The following is a 22,083-nucleotide window of genomic DNA, read 5'->3' as shown; positions in this document are numbered from 1 at the left end:
TCAGCCTGCTGGATGCCGCAGCACAGCCGCCCTGGGAAAAGCAGACAGGAAGGCAAACAGACGCTCATCCAGCCTGGCCTCTGTGGGGCGAATGGGCAGGGGAGGATGTTTTTAATTAATGGATTATCTGATGAAGGTCTCTACTGGAAAGAAATGTGTGTGTGTGTGTGTGTGTGTATATATATATGTGTGTGTGTGTGTGTGTGGCATATAGATACTTTAAGGCCTTTTGAACTTCTCTTAGTTTAACAACCAGAAGGAGCATGGGGTATTTAAGATTATTATTTAAGATTATATTATGTAAAATTATTACATTTTATGAATAACCACAATGTATTTTTCCCTCCTCGTGGTATGTTTTACCTCTTTGGCCTCTTTATGTAAGCTTGTATGTGGATTGTGCCATAATGTATTTTCTAACAGCAGGTGGCAAGCATAGTACAGTTCAGTTTTAAAGGAAGGAAGGATTCATCCTTCACCTGTATTGTGAACATACAGTAAACAGATCAATCAGACAGTCAGTCCGTGGCTACGAGCTCTGCACATGCCCTCAGGCACGTGGGCGCGGACTGATGATGTCACCGCTCTGTGTGCTGCAGCACTGGGCAGGGTCTCGGAGCTCCTGGGGCTGGACCCAGGGCAGCTGGCCGAGGTGCTGACCCACAAGTCCATGATTCTCAGGGGGGAGGAGATCAGCACGCCACTCACTGTTGAGCAGGTAAGGGGGCGGGGCAATTGCAGAGCACACACGAGACAGTGTTTAAATACAGTGGACTACTGAATTGAGGGTTTCAGGCAATATACACAGTAACATAATTTACACATTGTGTAACTTAACTCTTAAGCTAAAGACGTGTGCAGCTTAAGGTGCATTAACTACAATAGCATTTCTGGTTTACGCACATCACACTTCGAACAAAGGTTTCAGAAGATAAAATTATAACACAAAAGAAATGGCAAATGTTGACACAAACTTTTAAGATGGTAGCATAGCATGTGTAGCCAGGTGACCTTGCATTTCACATGCTGTTGGTAATCATTGCTGTTGTAAAAATGACTAAACAATACAATAAACACGCAGCATTTATCATGTTTAATTTAATATCGCAAAGTACTCATTTTTGCAAGCTTTGAAGTCCCCAAACTGACTCTTCAAAGTTGGTAATCCGGTGCACATGTGAGAGCTACCCACCAGTGGTCCCAGTTCAGATGTCCCCGGCGGTTTGCTGGATGCAGGGCAGTTGGTCTTGTTTACAGTGTGGGAGGGCGAGCGGCAGGGTCAGAGCAGTGGTGCGCGGTTCTCACTGAACCGGATGCCCATCCCCCAGCCTGCAGTCTGAAAGGCAGATCAAACCTGTCAGTCCCCAGAATCCAAAACACAATGGTCTGAAACATATGGGAATTGTTGATGTGGAGCACAATATGCTAGCCACCACAGACCGGAGAGTTGCAGGTCCATTTCCTAAAGGGAACAGTGTCGGGTTATCTGACTCAGAGAAAAGGAAATGCAACTTAAGAGGTTAGAAAATAAAACTGTGGTTTCAGTCTTGCATAGCAGTATTACATTTCCCTCCTCCGGTCAATTAGAAGAGAGTGAATGCTTAATTTCAGGCTCCACTTTTTTCAGTTTTCAAAATAACTGTTCAAAGCCTGCTCAGATGACCAGTTCAAGCCGGGCCTGTGTCATTAGTTTACTAATGACCAGGGGTCCACAGGAGTGGGGCACAGTTGGCCTTGTCCTACTGTAGGATGGATTTAAGCTTTAAGTCATCCAGGATTTCTCGGGCTGCCAGGAGCTAATGCACTGGGCGCCAAGAGGTGCACCGCTGCCAGTGTTTAAAACAAGTATATCAGAACAGTGCATGCACCCAAATATCTGACACAGATACAGATTAGATACTATCTAGTCTGTAGGAAACCAGAGCACTAATTTAGTCAGGAAAATGGTGAGCATTGTTGGGCCGAATGGCCTGTTCTCGTCGTTATGTTATCTTATGCTATGTTAACTTTTCTCCTGACAGGCTGTGGATTCCAGGGACTCGATGGCCATGGCTCTGTACTCTCAGTGCTTCACCTGGATCATCCGCAAGCTCAACAGCAGGATACGAGGGAAGGAGGACTTCAAGTCCATCGGCATCTTGGACATATTCGGCTTCGAGAACTTCGAGGTGGGTAACTGAAAGGGTGGGATTGTGAGGCAGCCATTTTGGTGCACAGTAGAATTGTAATGTGTAACATTGTCTCTTAAATAAATCACCATAAGATGGATCATCATAGTGAGAAAGCATCAGTTTATTTGTACAAAATGTGCCATTGCAACACTTCTTGTTCCTCGCCACATATTTTTTTTCCGTTCTGAAACCTACATTTCAATAAATTGTTTAGTCATTCTAAACTGAGACCTTCCATTAAATAATTTGTTTATAGTCAATTCACTGAGAAGATGGAGTAACAGATCATTTTCTTTAAATAGAATATTTTCCAGGTTAGGCACATTCTTGTGAACTCCTTCAATTGCTGGCTTCAATCTCAGTATAATGAGGTCTGCGTCTGTGTGAGGGTATGATAAAAACTACTGTGGGAAAATAGCTAGCTTCTGAAGGCCATAGGCATATGAAATTACCATCGTAAATGCTGGTAGCTGATGAATGGGTGACAGGGAACAGTAACGAGAGTAATAATCAATTTGTCCGGCAGGTCAACCGCTTCGAGCAGTTCAACATCAACTATGCAAACGAGAAACTGCAAGAGTACTTCAACAAGCACATCTTCTCACTGGAGCAGCTGGAATATAACAAGTGGGTAATGCTGACACAGTGCAATGTGGCCAGGCTCAATAATGAGCTTCATTCTGTTTATCTGCCACAGCCATTTTTCTTCTTCGTATGAGACCCTAGAGTTGCATACAGAGCACGATTCACTCTGGAATGTGAGGGAAAAGTGGGTGGTGGTGGGCGGGAGGCCATTTTGCGTAAAAATCATTCGGTACGAATAACGACGGCTCGCTAGTCGTCCGCTGTCATAACGGGAGATCGCTCTTCATTAACCGCGACTGTGCCCTCGCGGCGCAGGCAATCCATCAAGCTACAGCGACGGGCGGGCGCCGACGCCTTCTTACCGCCAACGTGATTAACAAATGCCCCCACGCAAATGAGCTGCCCCTTCCCCGATCCCGCTTGGATCATAATTCCGGGAGGTCGGTTTTAATTACGAGAGAAGAAAGGTAGAAGGAAACGAGTGATCATAAGGAATGATTTGTGAAGCCAGTTGGGGGGGGGGGGAGCAGGGAGGGGGGGCAGGCGAGGCTTTCATGGGCATGTCACCAAGGCGTGGGTGTGGCCTTTCTCGTACTAATGACGGGCACAGAGCGGGCACAGGCAATCTGGCGAGCGTTCTGAAGGGGATTGTAATTAAATCTTGGAGCCGTTCCACGGAAGGTAGTGTAACTACCTAACAGTGTGTGGTCCCTGCAGAGTTGGTGATTTATTCTACCGAGAGTCCCTGCCTGGGATTTGTTTAAGCCTGGAGTTATTGTTCTGTGCTGTGCCATCAAAGCAAATGAGTAACCAATGTGAGAAGGGTGAGGTATGGATGTTCATTGTTATCTTTGTATTTTCAGGCAACAGAGAAAATAAAGGTGCTCAAAAGTGGGTAAAGCCCTGACCCTGTGGAAATTTTAGCTTTTAGCAGATGCAAAACAACTCACGTCACTTAAAAATGTGAACGCGTATTAAATGTTTACGTTTACCAGATCAATGACTCTACATTCAAGAAAACTGATGGATTTACTTCATAAAATTATCAACAGTGATTGCATGCAATATTATAAAGTATATGCGACTTCAACTGATTAATATTGCCTGAAACCACTGTCCATACTTTTATAACGTAAATCCAAAATTCCATTAATGCATTAATTTTAAAAAGTGTTGTCTGAGTGATCTGTGGGTTTGGAGTGTTGCAGGCTTGAATTTTTAGTGAAGTACACAAGGCCATTTTTCAAGGTGTTAATCTGTACCTGAAAATTTCTAGCTTTATAAATATGAGGGTATAGCTATGTATGTGATCCTGTCCATGAACATCTGCTAAGAACAGGAGCTTAGCATTAAGGCCACATGTCTGCAAGGAAAACACCTTGGTGACTTTGGGTTTTTTGCTGCTGTTGACCGAATGCTGATTTATTTTATTTATTTATTTTTTGCTATTCTAGGGAAGGACTAGTTTGGGAGGACATTAATTGGATGGACAATGGAGAATGTCTGGATCTGATCGAGAAGGTAACTGTCTTGTTTCTTGGCAGGGCTTTCAGGCTCTGAGGTGATCCGTGTGCTGCAAAACAGCGCAAGGTGGTGTCCCTAACAGGCTCTTCTCTTCCCTGTCCACAGAAACTGGGGCTCCTCGCACTAATCAACGAGGAAAGCCACTTCCCCAAAGCCACTGACAGCACTTTGCTGGAGAAGCTACACAGCCAGCACTCGGTAGGCCGCGTGCCATTGCCTTTTTCTGACATCATATCCTGCTCCGCAACCAACTGCATTTTAAAAAGCAATTGGTCTAAGAACTATTTATTTTTTGTTCAGTTTGTGACACTGATTGGACATGATAATACTAGTGTGTCTGTAAACAGAATAACCTTACTGATGTCTATTTTGCCATGCCTTTCACTTTCTGGAATTTTTATAGAGGGTCTAATTGCGTCTGTGTGGTTAAAGGATGCCCGTCTTTTAATGGCTCTAACATATGTTAATAACAGGAACTCTCCCCAGTAAAACCTTGGCCAGGCTCCAGCATTTGGCTTGAAGAGCAAATTGTGCAGCAGCTTGTTTCCATTAACATAGTGAGGTCATCGGTGGATTTAAAGAATTGCTGAGCCGTGTTTATATGTAAAAAATACACAGAAGTGCTCATAAATATTGCATTACTATAAGCAAAATTGTTTTCAGATTGTTCAGTTTATTGCCCGCGCCAAGCTCCATGGTGATGGATTATGAAATATGAGAACACAAAAATTGCCTGATTCACATGGAGAGATGCTGTGCTGTCAGTCACAAAAAATACCCAGAGTACTAGTTTTAAAGCACATACCATGAAGCGTACTTCATAAATGCTGAGCATATTTCAGTGGGATTTACCTGGACATGTCTGACCAGGTTTTTGACAGCAATAAACTGATGTGACTCTCTTATTGTTTTCTTGCAGGACTTGGTCTGTCCAGCTTTAGAAACCATCTGTTGACTAAAATATTATGTTAACACTGTTGGGTTGCATGTGTTCTTTTAAGCAAAGGTGCACATGAATAAAATTCAGTAGTTGAATCTTAACAAAATTATACAGTTTGTGTATGTGCGGAAACAGCACTAACTGAACCCTTACTGAAACATCTCCTACCCTGCTCTCCCAACCCTCTCAAGACTTTAATTGGGACTGTAATGCTGCTATTAATTGTGGTGAAAGACCACACTCCAAACTTTAAAAAATATCCTTTTGCCGGATTAAAATAGGTAACAAACTTTATGTACTGTAAAGCAGGCTCAGCTGTTTTAGTTTGGTGTTTGGTTATTAGAATGTTTACAAGTACAACTATGAAGCACTGCTGAAATCATGGAAGCTTGCAAAATAACAGTCTTTACTAATGTTCTGTTTTATTTCATATTTGTTTGGCTGCAGAAAAACCCCTTCTATGTGAAACCACGTGTCGCTGTCCACTTTTTTGGGGTGAAGCACTACGCCGGAGAGGTTTGTATGTTCTCACACCTGTTTGAAATACTGTGATGAATGAGTCAGAGCAGGGAATTTTTGCATATGTTATTCAGAATTATTACTGAACAAATGTTGTTGACATTTTAGAACAAGTGCTATGTTCCAGCTCAACAGTTCTGTCACTGGTAGGCCGTTGTGTGTGTTGTTAAATGCAAAGGTATTGGGAATTATACAGAAAGGATATTTTTCTCCCATATACATTGTGAACAGTTTTCAGGTAGGCCCAATCTGTAAAATAAAAAGTGGCCCCACTCTTGCTAATCACATCCCCTTCCCAACTGTTGAAATATATCAGATTTGGCGATGTTTTTTCTCAGGCTCCCTGTGATGTCTCCCTGTAGGTTGTCTATGACGTGAGAGGTATCTTGGAGAAGAACCGCGACACTTTCCGAGAAGATGTCTTAAACTTACTGCGTGAGAGCAGGTTTGTGCACAGAACATGAAAAAAAGATTCTTAATCTTCTTTGCTGGAACTTTACATGGATTGCTAAATGCTCTTGAAATACAATCTGGGTATAGAGAAATTTTTTCAGGTTGATGTAATTTGGCTTTGCCTGCCAGGTAGTGAGGCTTGAGGGCAGTGGTTGTGTTCATAAAGGATTTTAGGATTATTTTGTTGAAATTTGAATCAAGCTGCTACACGCCTACAATTGATCTTGTGAAAGTACTGTATTTCAATCCTGAGGTCTATACTAGATTAGTCAGTCGTGTTAGCAATAGCAGTACCATTAGTTGTAGTAGAAGCAGCACCAGCGGTTCCTGTATTAGTAGTTGCAGCAGCATCACTAGTCGTAGACGTACTAGTAGTGGTGTAAAATATAGTTAAGAACAATACTAATGTCAAGAAGCGTACAGGAAACCTGTTCACCAAAATAGCTTTCTACCTTTAGAAGAGGCCTTCTTTTTTTATTTATTGAGTCTTTTGAATTACTATGCTGAAAATTTCACATATCAATAATTCATGAGGATCCTGCAGTGTGTTAGCAGGGATATATTGGAAAATAAATAATGGAAATGTGCTATATTTCTGCCTTCATTTCTCCACATTACACATGTGCAGCAACAGATGATGCGACTTTAATCTATAAAATTTTGACAGTGATGCTCATGATTTTCATTTGAAAGCATGATTGAACTGTGCAAAAAATTTTCTCATTGGGTTATTCATTCAAAGCACTAACTGTGCACAATTAGGCATCAGCCAAAGGAGATGAGGAGACCACAGGGGATGAATATCCTTGCATTTGGAGAGCATGGATCTGTGTGTGTGTGCGCGTATGAGTGTGTGTGCATATAAGTGTGTGTGCTTGTGTGTGTGTGGGTGCATGTGAGTGTGTGTGTGTGTGCGTTTTTTTTTTTTTTTGTGTGTGATTATGTGTGTGTGTACAGTGACCTGATGAACTGAGTGTCTTCCCCTTCTGTATCTGTCAGGCTGGACTTTGTCTATGACCTGTTTGAGCATGTCTCCAGCTGCAACAACCAGGATACCCTTAAGTGCGGCTCTAAGCACAGAAAGCCAACTGTCAGCTCCCAGTTTAAGGTGAGATTGCAGGATTGCCAGGGCCCAGAGTGCACTGTTGCAGGTTCTTCTGTAGCCTGCCATATGTTTTCATAATTGGAGATATTCACACATACAAAAACTAATAACAGTAGCGCACCATTCAAGGTTTAACCAACTAGATTTTACTGGAGCATTTGAAGTTAACTACCTTGCTAATGAGTAGATGCACACACACACACACACACACACACGCTTGTCCACTTCACAGTACATAAATGTTTTGGGATAGTGAAATGCAGCCAGTGAATATCAGATATCTGAATTTATTCTGCTACTTTATTTTACAAATGATGAAATCAAACAGAAATGCACTTAGGTCATATCTTTCAGTCTTTTCTTATCTATCACCACAACAGAGAAAAACATCAGCACTTTTACATACAGAGGATATTTACAACACTTCCATAGGGGTTTGTATCTTATTGTGGGCTGCTTGCTCTAACAACATAAAACAAAACAAACATTTTATGAAACAATACATTTTATGGTTGAGGACACATATTTCTATTTTGATATTTCTTTTTTTTGGATCTCTATTCAATGATTCATACCTTCTTTCTAGAATTCGTTGCACTCTTTGATGGCCACCCTCAGCACAGCAAATCCGTTCTTTGTGCGGTGCATCAAGCCAAACACACACAAGGTAAGGTCCTGACCCTTTGTCTGCTGCTCTCCAATTCAACTGAAGGTGGCTCGTTTCAGAACAAATGGGACACTTTGTATTGAAAAAGCCCCTTTCCATTGGTGTCTTCGTCTGACCTTCCACAGCATTCATGAACTGCAGTGCTTTCAGATTTCCGGAGAGTGAGGGGGGCATATCTAGAGTGCGAAGAGCGTAGATGAGAATATGTGTGATCTCTTGTGCTTTGTGATTTCAGTCTGGTTGAGTTATGCAGAGGTTATGATGTACAACGGACTGTCCTCCTTTTCTTCAATGTTTCCATTTCAGTCTCTGTTGTTTCTTTAGGAAGTCTGTGTGTGTGTGTGTGTGTGACCTCTCAAGAATGATGTCAACAAAATAGTTGTATTTTTTACTATTTTGCACTATTTCTGAAATCACAGACCATGGACTCTATTATGCTAACTAGCGGTAGACTATGGTACTGATATGTGCACACAGACTGATAAACATGTCAAACGAAATGCAATACCTTTGCTCAATTCTTAACATGCTCAGTTCAACTATTTTTGTATCGTGTTGTATTTGTATTAAATGATGTAGATGTAGAACTAAAAAGGTTTGTAGGTTCAGGGAAAATGTAGGCTCGGGGAAAATAAATAGGATTTTCTCAAATTGGTATCATGTTGATGCAAATGTAGCCCATCTGATTCTGAATCAGTTTAATCTGATAAACCATTCTGTCACTGTGATTATGGAAAAGAAAATTGCATTTTTGCCATGAGACATTGGTTTTGAAATTGGTTGGTAACAGGAGACTCTCGGAGAGGAACAGCTTGACACCATGGTATGGAAATTAGAGTTATTTTAACTCTGGCCTGGTGCTTTATTCGTATGATGGAATAGTGAAATTATCATTTAATAGTAACTGTGCAAAGTCTGTGTGTGAAATCAAGATTCATTGTATGGTCATTGTCAAAGCACCACACTATAGGTGCAGAGAAAATATGAATGCAATACTGAATCATTCCATTACATTTCTGGCTTGCTTAGCAGACATTTCACACATAACCTGTTTATACAGCTGTAATTTACTGAAGTAATTTCAGTTAAATACATGACTCAAGGGCACAATAGCAGTGTCACAATGTTGATTCAAATCTGTTACTCTCTGACCACACCTATATTTCTGTCATCACATTCCAAAGCTCTGTCTGTGTGAATGTAGGGAAACCTGATACAGCCTGCACTTGTTTGTTTTTTTTGTGAAGAGCGCTTTTCTGCTAGCTTTTTTCTACAGGTGAGATCACGTAGTGTGCGGTGCTCTGTGCAGCTTAGCCAGGCAGCTAGTCTTCTGTCATCTCCCCTTGAGATACGGCAGGGAATCGGAAGAGTGCACCTGGGTACATTGAAATACCTCAATGCATCAATCGTAGCATTGCAAGAAATTGTAAACTTCTCTTCCTTAGGCATTTCTTGTTGCCGAAAACTCATTTTTGGCCTGACATTTTGTGAATGTATTTCCAAAATGTGAAAACGCATGGAAATCTAAACGTGACGGAATGTATTTGACTCGGCATCATTGCCTGTGTTCATAGAGCTGGCCAGAATGCTCTGGTGAACAGAGCCGGGTGCAGTTTACCTCTAATGAACAGGGACATCTGAAATGATGCTGCCTGAAGGCTGGAAACTGGAATTCCAGCCACTCTTGGAGAGAAATGGAGATGCTAAATGGCACTGCTGTTATTTGTTCTGTTTAACGTTACTTCCTTAATCCTGTCTTTTTTCCTGCTTGAACTGTGAGGTGCAGCCAGGTTTCTCATAAAAACTTGTATTTCTGTTTTGTACTTCAGAGTGCCAGTGCATTTGAGGTCGCTATTCAGTCAAATATAGTAAGTCAGAAATAGTTAGAGGCACTAGCTAATTAAAATCTTTCACCAAGTGATTGACATGGTGGGTTGCATCTGATTTGTCAGTGAGTTATACACATATCTGTTTTTATTTTTCATAGTAATTTGTTTATTAATTAATTTTGTGTGATGTCACTTTTTTTTATTTTCCACTGTGTGAGGTGCTTTAAGGTCATCTATTCAGTTTTCTTGCTCTTGTTTTGGATCCGGGTTAGTCTCGCTAGTCACTGTGCAATCAGTAACAGGCAGGTGGGCCTGAAAGGTCACATGGGTGAATAGGGACTTACAGTCATACTGATGGTTTTGTGGACATTAACAGTCAGCGGGGCCCCTAAAATCCCTCAGACTGCCATAGTTTGTACATTAGCAGGTGTGAGTGCTGTCAGTATGAGCCGTAGTCCATTACCTGGAAGATTTATAAAAAGCAGAGGCGCACTGAAGTCTGCCTGAGACCCTGTAATTTGCGTGTTTGAGATAATTCTCACATGGCTCTCAGACAACACAGTCTGAGCTTTGATTGATATCTGTCTGAATGGTACCTCTGCTTTTCTCTTCTTCAACTCCTGTCGGCTCACACTCTTCCATAATTACCGCTTTTACTGCACCACCGCCTGTAAGACTTCAGGATTCCCTCGTATTGTTCCTTAATTGCTTGGGTTGGAATTTCACTATAGGCAGGAGGAGAGATCTGTAAGGGCCCAGCTCAGTAGAATTAAGTCTTCATGTATATCCAGTGAATTTCAGAAACAATTTGTAAGATATTGGTGCATGCAGTACTATACATTGGGCTGAAACTTGGTAGAGACAAGTCTGTCGTTTGTGTCAGTGGGATAGTTAGTTTTGGATAAGAGACTTTTTGATAAGTATGTATCAGCCACCATCACTATGTTTTTCCCAAGAAATTAGAATTTTCTTTAGGGACAGGATTATCATGGGCCTTGAAAGTGGTTTGAAAGTGGAAAATCAAATCTGGCCCTGAAATCAAAATCAGGTTTTTTTTTTTCTTTCTCCCAGGTAATGAACTGAACAATTATTGCTAATTAATGGCCAGACTGTCTTCACACCTGACTCCCAGGTAAAGGGAGGGTGGAAAACCAGTAATTCACAACCCTTAAGGACCATGATTTGAGTAATAGGGTCCTTGCCTGTGAAAGTGCTTCAACTATGCGCTTTGGACTAAGTGGTTGATGGTGCTTGAATTTCTGTTGAAATAAGAATATTAAGAAGTACTCCTTTTTCAGTTGCTGCACAGAGCCTATATAACATGAAATCAATAACATCTTTTGTCAAAAGTGTATCTCACTGAGAAATTGGTTGCATTGCAAAATGTGATTGTCAAAAAAATATTGACAAAAGTGGAAGATCCGAATGAAGTGACTGCTAGCATGAATTTTAAAAACTCATTTGAGTTGCACGTTCAAAAAGAACTAGGGAAACATTTTGGTTATTAGTGCCTTCGTCACAGCGCTGCAAAAAACATTGATAGTTATTTTTGTGCATGCTGCTTAAAGACATTTTTTATTTCCATTTGAAGGACTTTGATTCTTGTCTTGACTTTAGTTGAAAACCAAAGACCCACTTTTTGACCGTATTCTCTCACCTGTTTTCTCACATAGCACTTGTCTACTCTTCTGGAACCAAAGTACCTTGATAACTTTCATAACTTTTGTCATAAAAGCATTTTGTTTACAAACTTTACAATAACCTTAAATTTTATTCATGTTTCTTGTGGAATCTTTTCATTTAGCATTAGAAGTATTGTTTTAACCCTCTGGTAACAGCATCTGCATGTTTTGACCAGTCACAGAAATCTAACTGAAGATACTATTTGCTGTTAACTGTGGTGCACAACACAAATCAGATACACATGTAAAACCAGATGGACGAAAGCAATATAGTTCAAGAGCCTGGACCCTTTGCAAAACAGTTTCAGAGAGTGGGCCTCTCTTCAGTTAGTGGCCCCTGATTGCATTGGCTTTACCCACAACCACACCGCCAAACACCAGCCTGTGTACCCAGTGCCCTTTTCTCTTAGCTGCAAGGTTTGACAAAGTAATTCACAATTAGCAATGCCTGGCATTGAGGCAAATGCTTGCGCCAAGAAAGGATTTCAATGTTCTTTGGTTCCTTCAGTGAGATTCTCCTGTCTTCCCTTTGTCTTCCCTTTTTTCCTGTCTTGCTATCCCCACCCCTCTAGACACACACACACACACACACACACACACTTTTTGCTGTCTCCTGTATTTGAACAAGCCAAGCTTCGCTAGGCATGGCTTCTCTTGAGTCGGAGCTGGTACGAATTAGACTGGTGGAGCCAGTGTGAGATCACTGGGATGACTTGAAACATGAGATATTATAGTCAGAGAGAAGAGCAGAGACACATTGCAAGAACTCAGCCTGAAAACATGGGGCCAGCTCAGGAAGAAGCAGAGGTAGGACTTTTGCAGCCTTAAATCTGTGTGTAGGCATAAACTACTTTGCCAGGTTGAAGCCGTTGCTCAAATTTCCTGAACAAAGAGAGGTTCTAAAGGAAGATATTTAAAGCATGATTTATTTTCCCTTGCTGTATTGCAAATGTTTTGACTGTGGGTTTTTGTCCATCTTTCATCAGGTATTTCTGCATGTTGTTACAGATTATAAATGTGCTGCAATTGTAGCATTAACCATGCTCTTTCTCTTGCCTCTCTGCATTAGTAAATCCTGTCACTAGAGCAACTGTTGATACCTGCACTGTGAAAAACAACTTGAATGCATGCATGGTCAGCTAGCTAGCTAAGCAAAAGCTGCTGTCCTTTTAATGACCTGTCTATCAAAAGTGAACTTGTGAGTATTACCGAAGGAATACTCCCACTCAGAAACTCCTCTGTCTCCACTGTGGAGGAAAGAAGTGAATGGACTCTCTCTTCACAAAAATATGATTAATTTAAACACTTGGCCATGGTTTCAAAATTGAGCTCAGCGGGGGTGAAGACTGGAGATTTGTATGCGGCGGACGGCTGCTCTGTGCCTGTGTGTAGGAGTCACCCACCCTTCCTGTCAAACCCGCACCTCTCCTTCTGAGAGGCTTGGCGTGTTCAGACCTGTACTGGCCAGAGCTAGGATGACGGGAGAGGCCTGAGTAGAGACATCGTTTCGTGATATTTGTTTCCGACATTTAGACGTATGCAGGCAAGGCTCTGCAGAATTAAGAAATGCCAAAGACATTGATTCCTTTAATCTATTTAGTAATTGTCTGTACAGCATTTTTGCATGTGTAGTTGTTGTAGTCTTTAGTTGTTGTCATGAAAATGAATGTCACTAAGTCTAATTGTTTTTTATTTGTTGCTGCTGAGTTTGGAGAGCTCACAAAGCAAATTCAGCACCCAAGTCAGAATACAGGCTTTGGTCCTTGTAGGAATCAGCAAAGTGGACGGCATTTATTTGACCTTGTGGTTACATGTTCATTTCCCCGGCCCTACATTACCAAGTCGCTACAACAGTGCTTAAATATCACATTAATTGCCCCTGACCTGCCTCTGAAATCTGACCTGTCCACAGCCACTTTTCCATGGAGGTTATTCATAAAACATAACCCTGTTTTCCCCAATGAATGTGAAAGCCTTCAGCTGAGAAAAAATAAATAAATCTTTGAGTGAAGTTAGCAAAGAAATGAATCTGCTTTAGAATTGGCCATTTAAAATGGTGCAGCGGTTTGTTTTGCGAATAGCAACATGGTTACTTGGAGTTAAAGAGAAAGGTGTGACCATGAGGACACATCAGCGTCTACCTCTGTGGAAGAGCAGAGCTTCAGATTTCTCCTCCGCATCCTGTTTTGCATTCAGCAGGATTTGGCAACCCACAGAGAATGGATCGCCTTCCTGACTCACAGGTTTTCTGCTTTAACAATTCTCACCTTGTGTACAGATTAGAAAGTAAAATTGTTGAATTAATTATTTCATATGTGTTTTTAAAAAAAGTTAGATTCTTGGACAATTTTCAAAGCGTTTTTAACCATAGTGAGATTCCATCGTAATTAGTGATGTGCTAAAGATAAATCAAATATGTTATAAATGTATGCAATGTCTATTTTAATTTAATGTATATTGTAACTAGTTTTAAAATGCATCTAGATATGCCTACGTAAATGCATATCAATAATTCATATTTGTCTGAGATGTTACATACATATTTAGGTATATTAAATAGCATAAGCATTCTTATATAATCCTTCTTTCAATGAATGGCCATTTTAAGTCAATTGAGAGGTCTGGGACTGTTGTAGTGAGGTCAACAGATTTAAACTCCAGCACCTGCATCACCCATTCAAACCAGTGTATTCCCACCACCATCGCCAGTGAAGGGGCTGCTGAATCCATCTTCCTTACTAGCCGTATTACAAAGCTAAGCACTGAATTTCCCCTCTGCACACTCAACTGATCCAGCTAGGAATGGGAATAGTCTGGCCTTTATATGCTGTCTGACCCCAGGTTACCTAGCAACAAGGCTTTGCTGAGGCTAATATTCGGCACTGGGTAATTTACGCATATCAAATATTGGCTGTAATGAAAACATGACTGGCTTGCCATGATGGCTTCCAAAAAGAAAAGGACTCCTCTTGCTCAAGAAAAAAATATGGTGCAATCAGTAGTGTGTGTGCATAAGAGATTATGTCACTGGCAAATCTGTCCATGTCTCCTTGTTTCTATTGTTATATTTTCCCCGCATTGTTCAGCATTGCATGGCATATGTCAGGTTCTGTGTGTGTGTGCGTGTGTGTGTGTGTGTGTGTGTCTACCAATTCTTTTTTAAACATGCGTCTTGAAAATAAATATTTTCATTTTTAGACAAATCTGTCCATTTGAGAGAAAAGGGCAATAGCATGCACATCTGGAAGTCAGTTTGACAGAAATTTAATTTTTAAATTTCATTTAATATACAGTTTTTATTTAATTACTTTCTTTATATATGCAGATATTCTGCATATCCTCATAGCCTTTGGCCCTTTAAGTCATCACTGCGTAATGTTTTGATTACAGATAAGCAGAGGTAAACAAAGTGTTGCTTTGTATATATCATATAGTGACAGACTCAATTTGAGCACAAAAAAAATAGTTACACTCTTATTGGGAGCTATAACTGCACACTCCATTCCTTCCTTCTTTAATTCAGGCATTTCTTTTCACGAATGACTTTTGTGCATTATCTAGGCTTTAATTTTCCATCCGATTAATCCCTATGAAACTGAAGGAGTTTGAGACGTACACCAGAGTCATTGTTTTGTTGTTTTCACAAGGATTTGGTGTCTCTTTGAAGAGAGCTTGGCCTGCCAACAAGAGAATTTCTCTGAAATGCAAAATGAATGTAAACTTGAACTGCGAATTGAGTGCACCGCTAAATTGAAGAAGTTTTTATGAGTTTTAAGATTGAAGCACTGGTGTTTTGAGAGGAAAAGTCAGCTTGTAGATGAGAAGACAATGGAAAGGTCAGGCCTTGTCCTAGCTTTGTTTATTTGTCTAGCTGTAGTGGGGACAAAGGTAGACTGTCATTCATGGACAAAAGAAGGAAGAGAGGACCATGGTAGCAGTGCAAGGTAGGACCTTGTTCCTTTGTCCCTGTGCAGTGCGAGTTCAGTGGGTGAGCGAGTCTGGGGGCGTTTGTGCTGCAGGTGGTGGCTATTTAACGGGCCTGCTTTGTTCAAGGCCTTGTTTCAGACGCGTGCCTTGGATTTACAGGCTTACTCAATTCAACAACCCCCCCCCCCCCCACACACGCACACACCCACACACACACACACACACACACACACACACACACACACACACGCATACACACACACACACACACACACACACACACACACACACACACACACACACACACACACACACACACACACATACACATACACTCACGCACCCAGACCCGAATCAGGGTAACAGGCTGTATCCGTGGGGATGACAGCTGGGCCATAAGTGCTGTCGAGCGCAGTTTTTATGGAGGGCGGTAATACCGCCTTGGAGCATGATTGATTCCTAATTAGGGGGAGGTGTTTACTTTGAATGGCCGTAAATTGCGTGGGGGGCAGACTTATGGTGCACTCTTTTGAACTTTTGAGGGGACGTGCATCACCCCAGAGATGTGCTGTATGTGTGCATGAGTGGGAGCTTCAGGGCTTCAAATGGTATTTAAATGCAGGAAGGTCTCTGATTCATTTGTCTCTTAGTAATGCACCAGGAGTCAAAAGACTCCATGGAAAATTATTTTTCAACAACATAAAAATTTATCACTGCTTGCATCAAATGTAATCTTTATTAAGTCAACCAAATTATATGATAATGCTAAGAACTAGATAATGATACACGCATAAATAAATACCATTATTCTGACAGTAACAACAATATCAAAAAAGGTTAACTGTGTTTGTGGTGATATTCTGTGAAACATGCTTTATAAAACATCTGCACCTCCCTGTGAATCGACATAGGTATTATTGAATGCTGTTGAAATTGTATCTGCGTGAGTCTTTGTTGTATTTTCGGTTGACAAACCTTAAATGTGAATCCCCTGAGAGAGGGCAGGAAAACAATGCAGGGTAAGAGCCAAAACTTTCTATGTAGGGAAATATATGGATGACCTCAAAGTCCCTGTGGTCTAATGTTCGCCAGATCCCTCTGCAGTGCCTTTTTAGCCTCAGGGAAATCCTGCTCTTTTCCCTATCGATATATTGATATTTGCAGGGTTCTCTGTTCTCCATCTGTGCTGCCTTTTCCCCTCCTTGGCTGTACTTTTTCCACAAAGCAGGCAGTGAGTATGTTTGAGCTGACAGGCAACACAGTCCTTACTGAGGTTCGTTCCATCACATTTCCTCATAATCATTAAAACTACACTTGTAGAGAAAATCATTATCTCAAAGATCAGTGTCTGCCTTTTATATGCACAGGGCGAAGTACTTTCAGCGTAGCCCACAGTAACTAGAAGACTCTACACTGGAAGACTCCAGTGTAAAATTCAACTGTGTCTCTCATCGTCAGTGTCAGGTGCAGACTTGTTAGCGATTCTGTAGCTTTCTTAGCAACACATTGCTCTGGGCACACTGTGATTCACAAACTCATTTACGAATGCATCTCTGTTGAAAATATGGGGCAGGAGAAATTACAACTCTCATCACATGCAACTGAAACAAGCCATGCTTAATGTATTAGTAGTACACATTGGGGAACAGAGTTCAGGAACAGTGCAGTGTCTCATTATTATTGAGACCCAAAATTGCAGAGTTTGGTATTTCATAGCTATATGCATTTTATTTCATCCACAAAGTTAATATCTGGTCTTTTGTATTGGAGGCAACTCTCCTGATTCATTGTCATATGACTCCCCCATCATCCTGCCCCCCCCCCCCCCCCACACACACACATACATACACATTAGTCTAGCTTGTGGGTGTAATGAGCACATGGGACGAGAAGTACATCTGTCTGAATGAATTGACCATACTGTAAAGCGCTTAGGTTAGACCAAACAGTGGGCCTTTTGAAGTACATAGTCGCCCTTGGGGACTCCCATGTGCAGTGTCTATTGCAGACCATGCCCTTGACTGAAGCCACACCCTTTCACTCCATGCTAATCAATGGCATTGCATAGTGGCAGCATATGATTAAAATCCCTTGGTTCTTAAGGACATGGACATGGCATTCCAACCTTGGTGCTTTGGTACGACTGACAGAAGTAATGCAACCAAATGGGATTATTGTTAGCGTAACTGAGTCAATATGAATAGAAAACATGAATCTGGCTGGCAGCATGCCTTTGAATTGAGGTACAGTATTACTTCAAGTTGATGCAGATAATTTTCCCGGACAAGGAACACCTTTTGTTTGATGTTATGAAGTACATTCGGCATGTTGAATTCAAATTAGTTCAGAACAAGGAATCTAATATTGTCAATATTTATGTCATGATTCAGTGCTACTTTGTAATTGTTTGACACTCGAAAGAGAAGTCCAAAATTATACTGTGATGGAAACCCCTCCTTGCACTACTGAATTTTCTGTGTTGGCCTTTCAACATGTTGTCAGTGAAATAAAAAAAGATATTACCAAAAATGAAACTCTCAGAGACTGTAAAAAAAAACTATTTATTTTTCCAATTTAGTGAAAAAACATTATGCTTAATTATAATTTATGATAAATTTACAGTATGCAATATGTTTAAAAAGCAAGCCAAAATATTATAAAATGGACTTCCAAGGTTTTTGCACTGCACTGAAATGTATCCAGCTCACAGAATCCACTCTGGTATTGATAACCCCACACTGTAACCAATACTGATAATACTGATGCCACCCATTGTTTGTGTGTACAAGCTGTTGATTTAGTGCGGTATTTAATAAAAGCAATTATGTAAATGAATAGAGCTACAAAATAGTTTTCAACTCCAGTCCTGGAGAGAAGCTTATGTACTGTAGCAATGATGTGTGTGCTTCTGTAGGTCAACATAATTACCATTTTAATACAGTGATAATTAATATGATAATATCAGCCATGATTTTTTCTGTTTAAGTAGAAAATATTCTCTCCACTCAAATCTTATCTCTGAGTCAGATGATATATCATCCTGGAAACAATTACAGCTGTTGTGATCAATCCTTTTGTTTTAATTCCACATTTAAGAATTGCATTTCCTAGGTAGTAAAAAAAACACTTGTGGTTATCTAATTGAGGCTGGCATTGATAAATCACCTTTGCTAGTTCATTTGCATTTATAGCTCATAGCTCATAACAAAACTCCTAAAAACATGCATTCTAAGATGCAAAATCCATTGGTGTACATTATTTATGTACATTAAATGCAGGTTTGCCAGTTTAGTAAATACTGACAGATGTTTTATTCTGCATGATGATTATTTTGCATGTACTTCACCCTTTGCAAATGCTTAGTAAATCCAGCCTGCAGTGTCAGCATCAGAAGTAATCACTCAGCTGCTGTGACCGTAGAAATCAGCCACAAGAAAGATGGAAACTGTCCGGATTATTAGTCAGTTGTGAATTATCACTTGTTAGCTGTGACCGGCAGCTCTCTGTCTGTCGGTCGGTCGGTTGGTCAGTCGGTCGGTTGGTTGGTCGGTTGGTCCACAAAAAGTGTCCCACCCCGTAGCGGCCACAGTTTTCACCCCAGGAGGCTGAAATTTGGCATGGACGTTGGTCATGACCGAAGGTACAGCTGAGTAACTTTTCAGGCCGATTGACCAAGAGGGGGTGTGGTGATGGGCGTGGCCTATGACAAAAAGCCGCATAACTTCCGAATGGATTCACAGATTTGCACAAGATTTTGTGGAAAGTTTGGTCATGAACCAAAGAAGAAGTCACGTGTTTGTGTGAGGGTGTGTGCGTGGATGCATGCACACATGCATGCATGTGCGTGTGCGGTCGCAGCTCTTGCGGATTCACGCTTGTTCATACATCGTTAACAGCTATACAACAATTAAGGTTTTAGAAATGCAGATTAAAATGAAATTACGCCACAGAATGACTTGATATTTGTTTATAATTCAGATGGTAGGGTAGAGCTGTTTCCTCAGAAGTGCCTTTGGCACTATCTGGGATTATATACATACAACACCCCATGTAAACATAAAGCAAAGCACACGCTTGTGTTCTTTTGTAAATAAAGCTTGTTGCCTGGATGCTAGAGTTCGGCCTTACAGCTACGCTCCTCTGTAACTCCCATTTTAAATAAAAACAGCTGCTGAGCTTCACTCCCCTCCCATACACGGGGTCCAGTCAGAGCTCCCTTCTCCCTCCTCCCTCTCCCTGCTGGGCCTACAAGTGACTCGCACAAATTAGCCCCAGCATGGGACGCAGCTCCATGGCAACGGCTCCCACATAAAGCTGGCAGGCCGAAGGCATTGTTCAGTCAGTGCGTGGCTCTGGCTAGTCTGAAGCACTTAGCTCTCCTCTCTCAGTGGCTGTGTATGGACCCCCTCATACGCTCGAGCGACAGGGAAGGAGAATTGGCACTCCCTGCATGGTAAGGTAAACACATCTGCACAGGCTACGTTAGAAAGCTTTTAAAATTCATTCCTCTCTGTACTTTCTTCAACTTTGATCCACTGCCTTATCAGCAAAATGCAGCATGTTTTGGTTTGCTGGTCCAACATTCTTTTTTTGTGAGCTTAAGTTATTGCAGTTGATGGAAGTTCCAGTTGACATTGGCAGGTTTTCAATGCAGTTGTCTCAGTTTATGTGATCTGAAAACAAGCTGCCTGAAGTTGTGATGTTCCGTTTGGTTGCTTCCAGAGGCAGTGATGCAAGACTTGTCTTTGGTGTGACTTTTATATGACTTGACTTCATATGATTTTATCCATTCTTGCTCATTTTTGTTAATTTATTATTTTATACAAACAAAATTATGCAGAACTTACAGCCATATTGTTTTTTTTTTCTTCTAGGAATTATGTGGAAGTTTGTACCTGTTGTATATATTTATATTGGCAGATTCATTTGTTATTGTATGTGAATGAGACACCATCAGTGAGAATAGTAGTGTGATATGCGAAAGTTTGGATCACAGATAATTCCCTCAGCACAACCTTTTAAAAGTAATTCAGATGACTTTTAAAGTTATTTGACAAGTTATTTCTCAGCACAACCTGGGAAGTGCATTGTATGATGAATAATGGATATGCGTGCATGCAAATTTTAGTCACACGTTTCCGAAAACCATTTGTACGAGAATAACAGCTATTAATGCCGAGCAGGTTGAAATGTCAAAAGTGCTGTAATTGACTCAGCCACTCAGTAAAAGACAAGGGCAGCCCCTACTTATGGAGCACTCTGACTTAGCCTGGGGGGAAATGAGGAGCTGTCTTTTACAGTGTGAAAATGACAACAATCATCCGATTTCACTTTCTGTAGAGAAGTGTTTTTGGGAGGGGGTAAGCTGGCTTTGAAAATGGAGACCAGGGAAGACAGTTGCAGTAGACTTTCTCTCTGGGTTGCTGTTCATTCCCCCCACAGACAAACATCCCCCAATTCAGTCCACCCACCCCCCCCCCCCCCAAAACCCCCTCATTTACAGACCCAGAGTGACTGGATGACCGCTAAGTCAAAATATGAAGAGACTAAGCGAATTACAACCTTTTCAAAGGGCTGCCCCCTTTGACATGTTGCTTTTGTGGATGGGGGCCAGCCTCGGCCATAATGCAAATGACAATTATGCTAATTTCATTTTGGCAGCCCGGCTTTGAAGGCAGCCTTTCAGAGGAGCCTCTGTCATATGTGCGTATGTTAATGTCATCTCCGCAGGGCAACATGCGCACGGGATACGCAGGGAGATGACCTTTAAATGGGGAGAAATTAATGTGGAGAAAACGGGGCTTACTTCTCCACGGACGCCCACGGGGGTCAGAAATGGGGGTCACCCCAACAATCTGACCAAAGAACGGGACCATTTGAAAACCCCCCTTCAGTGGCCAAGTGGACCACTTTTGTCTTTGGTTTTGTTCTGTGCTTTAACTTCTTCAAAATCCATCGCCCCTCCCCTTTTTTTTTGAAGAAAGGAATGAATTCCTCAATAATAGAAATATTCTGAGATCTTTTTAATCCTTGCCCTGACTCCTCTCAATGGAACTTTAAAAGAAAGCGTATTCTGATGGCATGTTCAACCTTCCGATTTCCATTTTCCAAGTTCACTCGATGTAGAATGTTGATATCTGGCATTGTCACATTGTTCTTCCCCAGTTTGTTGTTTAAGAAGGAATCTTGATCTCTTTCACAAGTTTTGTATCTTTCTATTTGGATTCTGTTGAGCATTGAGTGGCATATCCCATACAAAAAACTGAATGGATTAATGTGGTAGTTTATTTTGGTTATATTCAATCTGTCCACATTGCGTCCTTTCCTGTTTCTGCAGTTGTATGTAAACGAGTTTTTAAAAAACTTTCTTGGTCTGTAGAATTTTTATTTATTTTTTTCAGAATAGTGTCTGATGGTTGTTAAATATTTCATGCAGCTCTTGAATATAAAATGCTGTAAAGTGTCATTGAAGAGCTAATTGTTTTGGAGAATGGATTTTCCCAAGTAGGAAGTCAGTTTCATTTCAGTAACATAATTCTGTTCCATTGATGGCTTGCTAACATGTCTGAAACTAATTTCAATAAATCAGTGTGATGTCTGTTAATGCATTGCATTATTAATGTGCATAATAATTCATAGTACACCAATATGAATGTATATGTAGTGCTGTAAAGTACTGGG

At 41.0% G+C, this 22,083-nt stretch overlaps 1 protein-coding gene across 1 annotated transcript in view; it reads left to right on the top strand.

The window, feature by feature from the left end:
* myo10 (myosin X) overlaps positions 1-22,083 on the top strand; it is a 116,556-nt gene that overhangs the window by 66,497 nt on the left and 27,976 nt on the right. The window contains exons 11-19 of the mRNA XM_035428941.1: positions 600-718; positions 2,022-2,168; positions 2,698-2,798; positions 4,211-4,277; positions 4,386-4,478; positions 5,668-5,736; positions 6,102-6,184; positions 7,192-7,300; positions 7,884-7,964. Of these exons, the coding sequence (XP_035284832.1) occupies positions 600-718; positions 2,022-2,168; positions 2,698-2,798; positions 4,211-4,277; positions 4,386-4,478; positions 5,668-5,736; positions 6,102-6,184; positions 7,192-7,300; positions 7,884-7,964 (869 nt within the window). The remainder of the gene's footprint in view (positions 1-599; positions 719-2,021; positions 2,169-2,697; positions 2,799-4,210; positions 4,278-4,385; positions 4,479-5,667; positions 5,737-6,101; positions 6,185-7,191; positions 7,301-7,883; positions 7,965-22,083) is intronic.

Source organism: Anguilla anguilla, chromosome 8, assembly GCF_013347855.1.
Source record: "Anguilla anguilla isolate fAngAng1 chromosome 8, fAngAng1.pri, whole genome shotgun sequence".
Classification (NCBI taxonomy): Eukaryota; Metazoa; Chordata; class Actinopteri; order Anguilliformes; family Anguillidae; genus Anguilla; species Anguilla anguilla.
The sequence above is the reverse complement of the archived record's forward strand: the minus strand, read 5'-3'. Positions and strand labels throughout refer to the sequence as shown.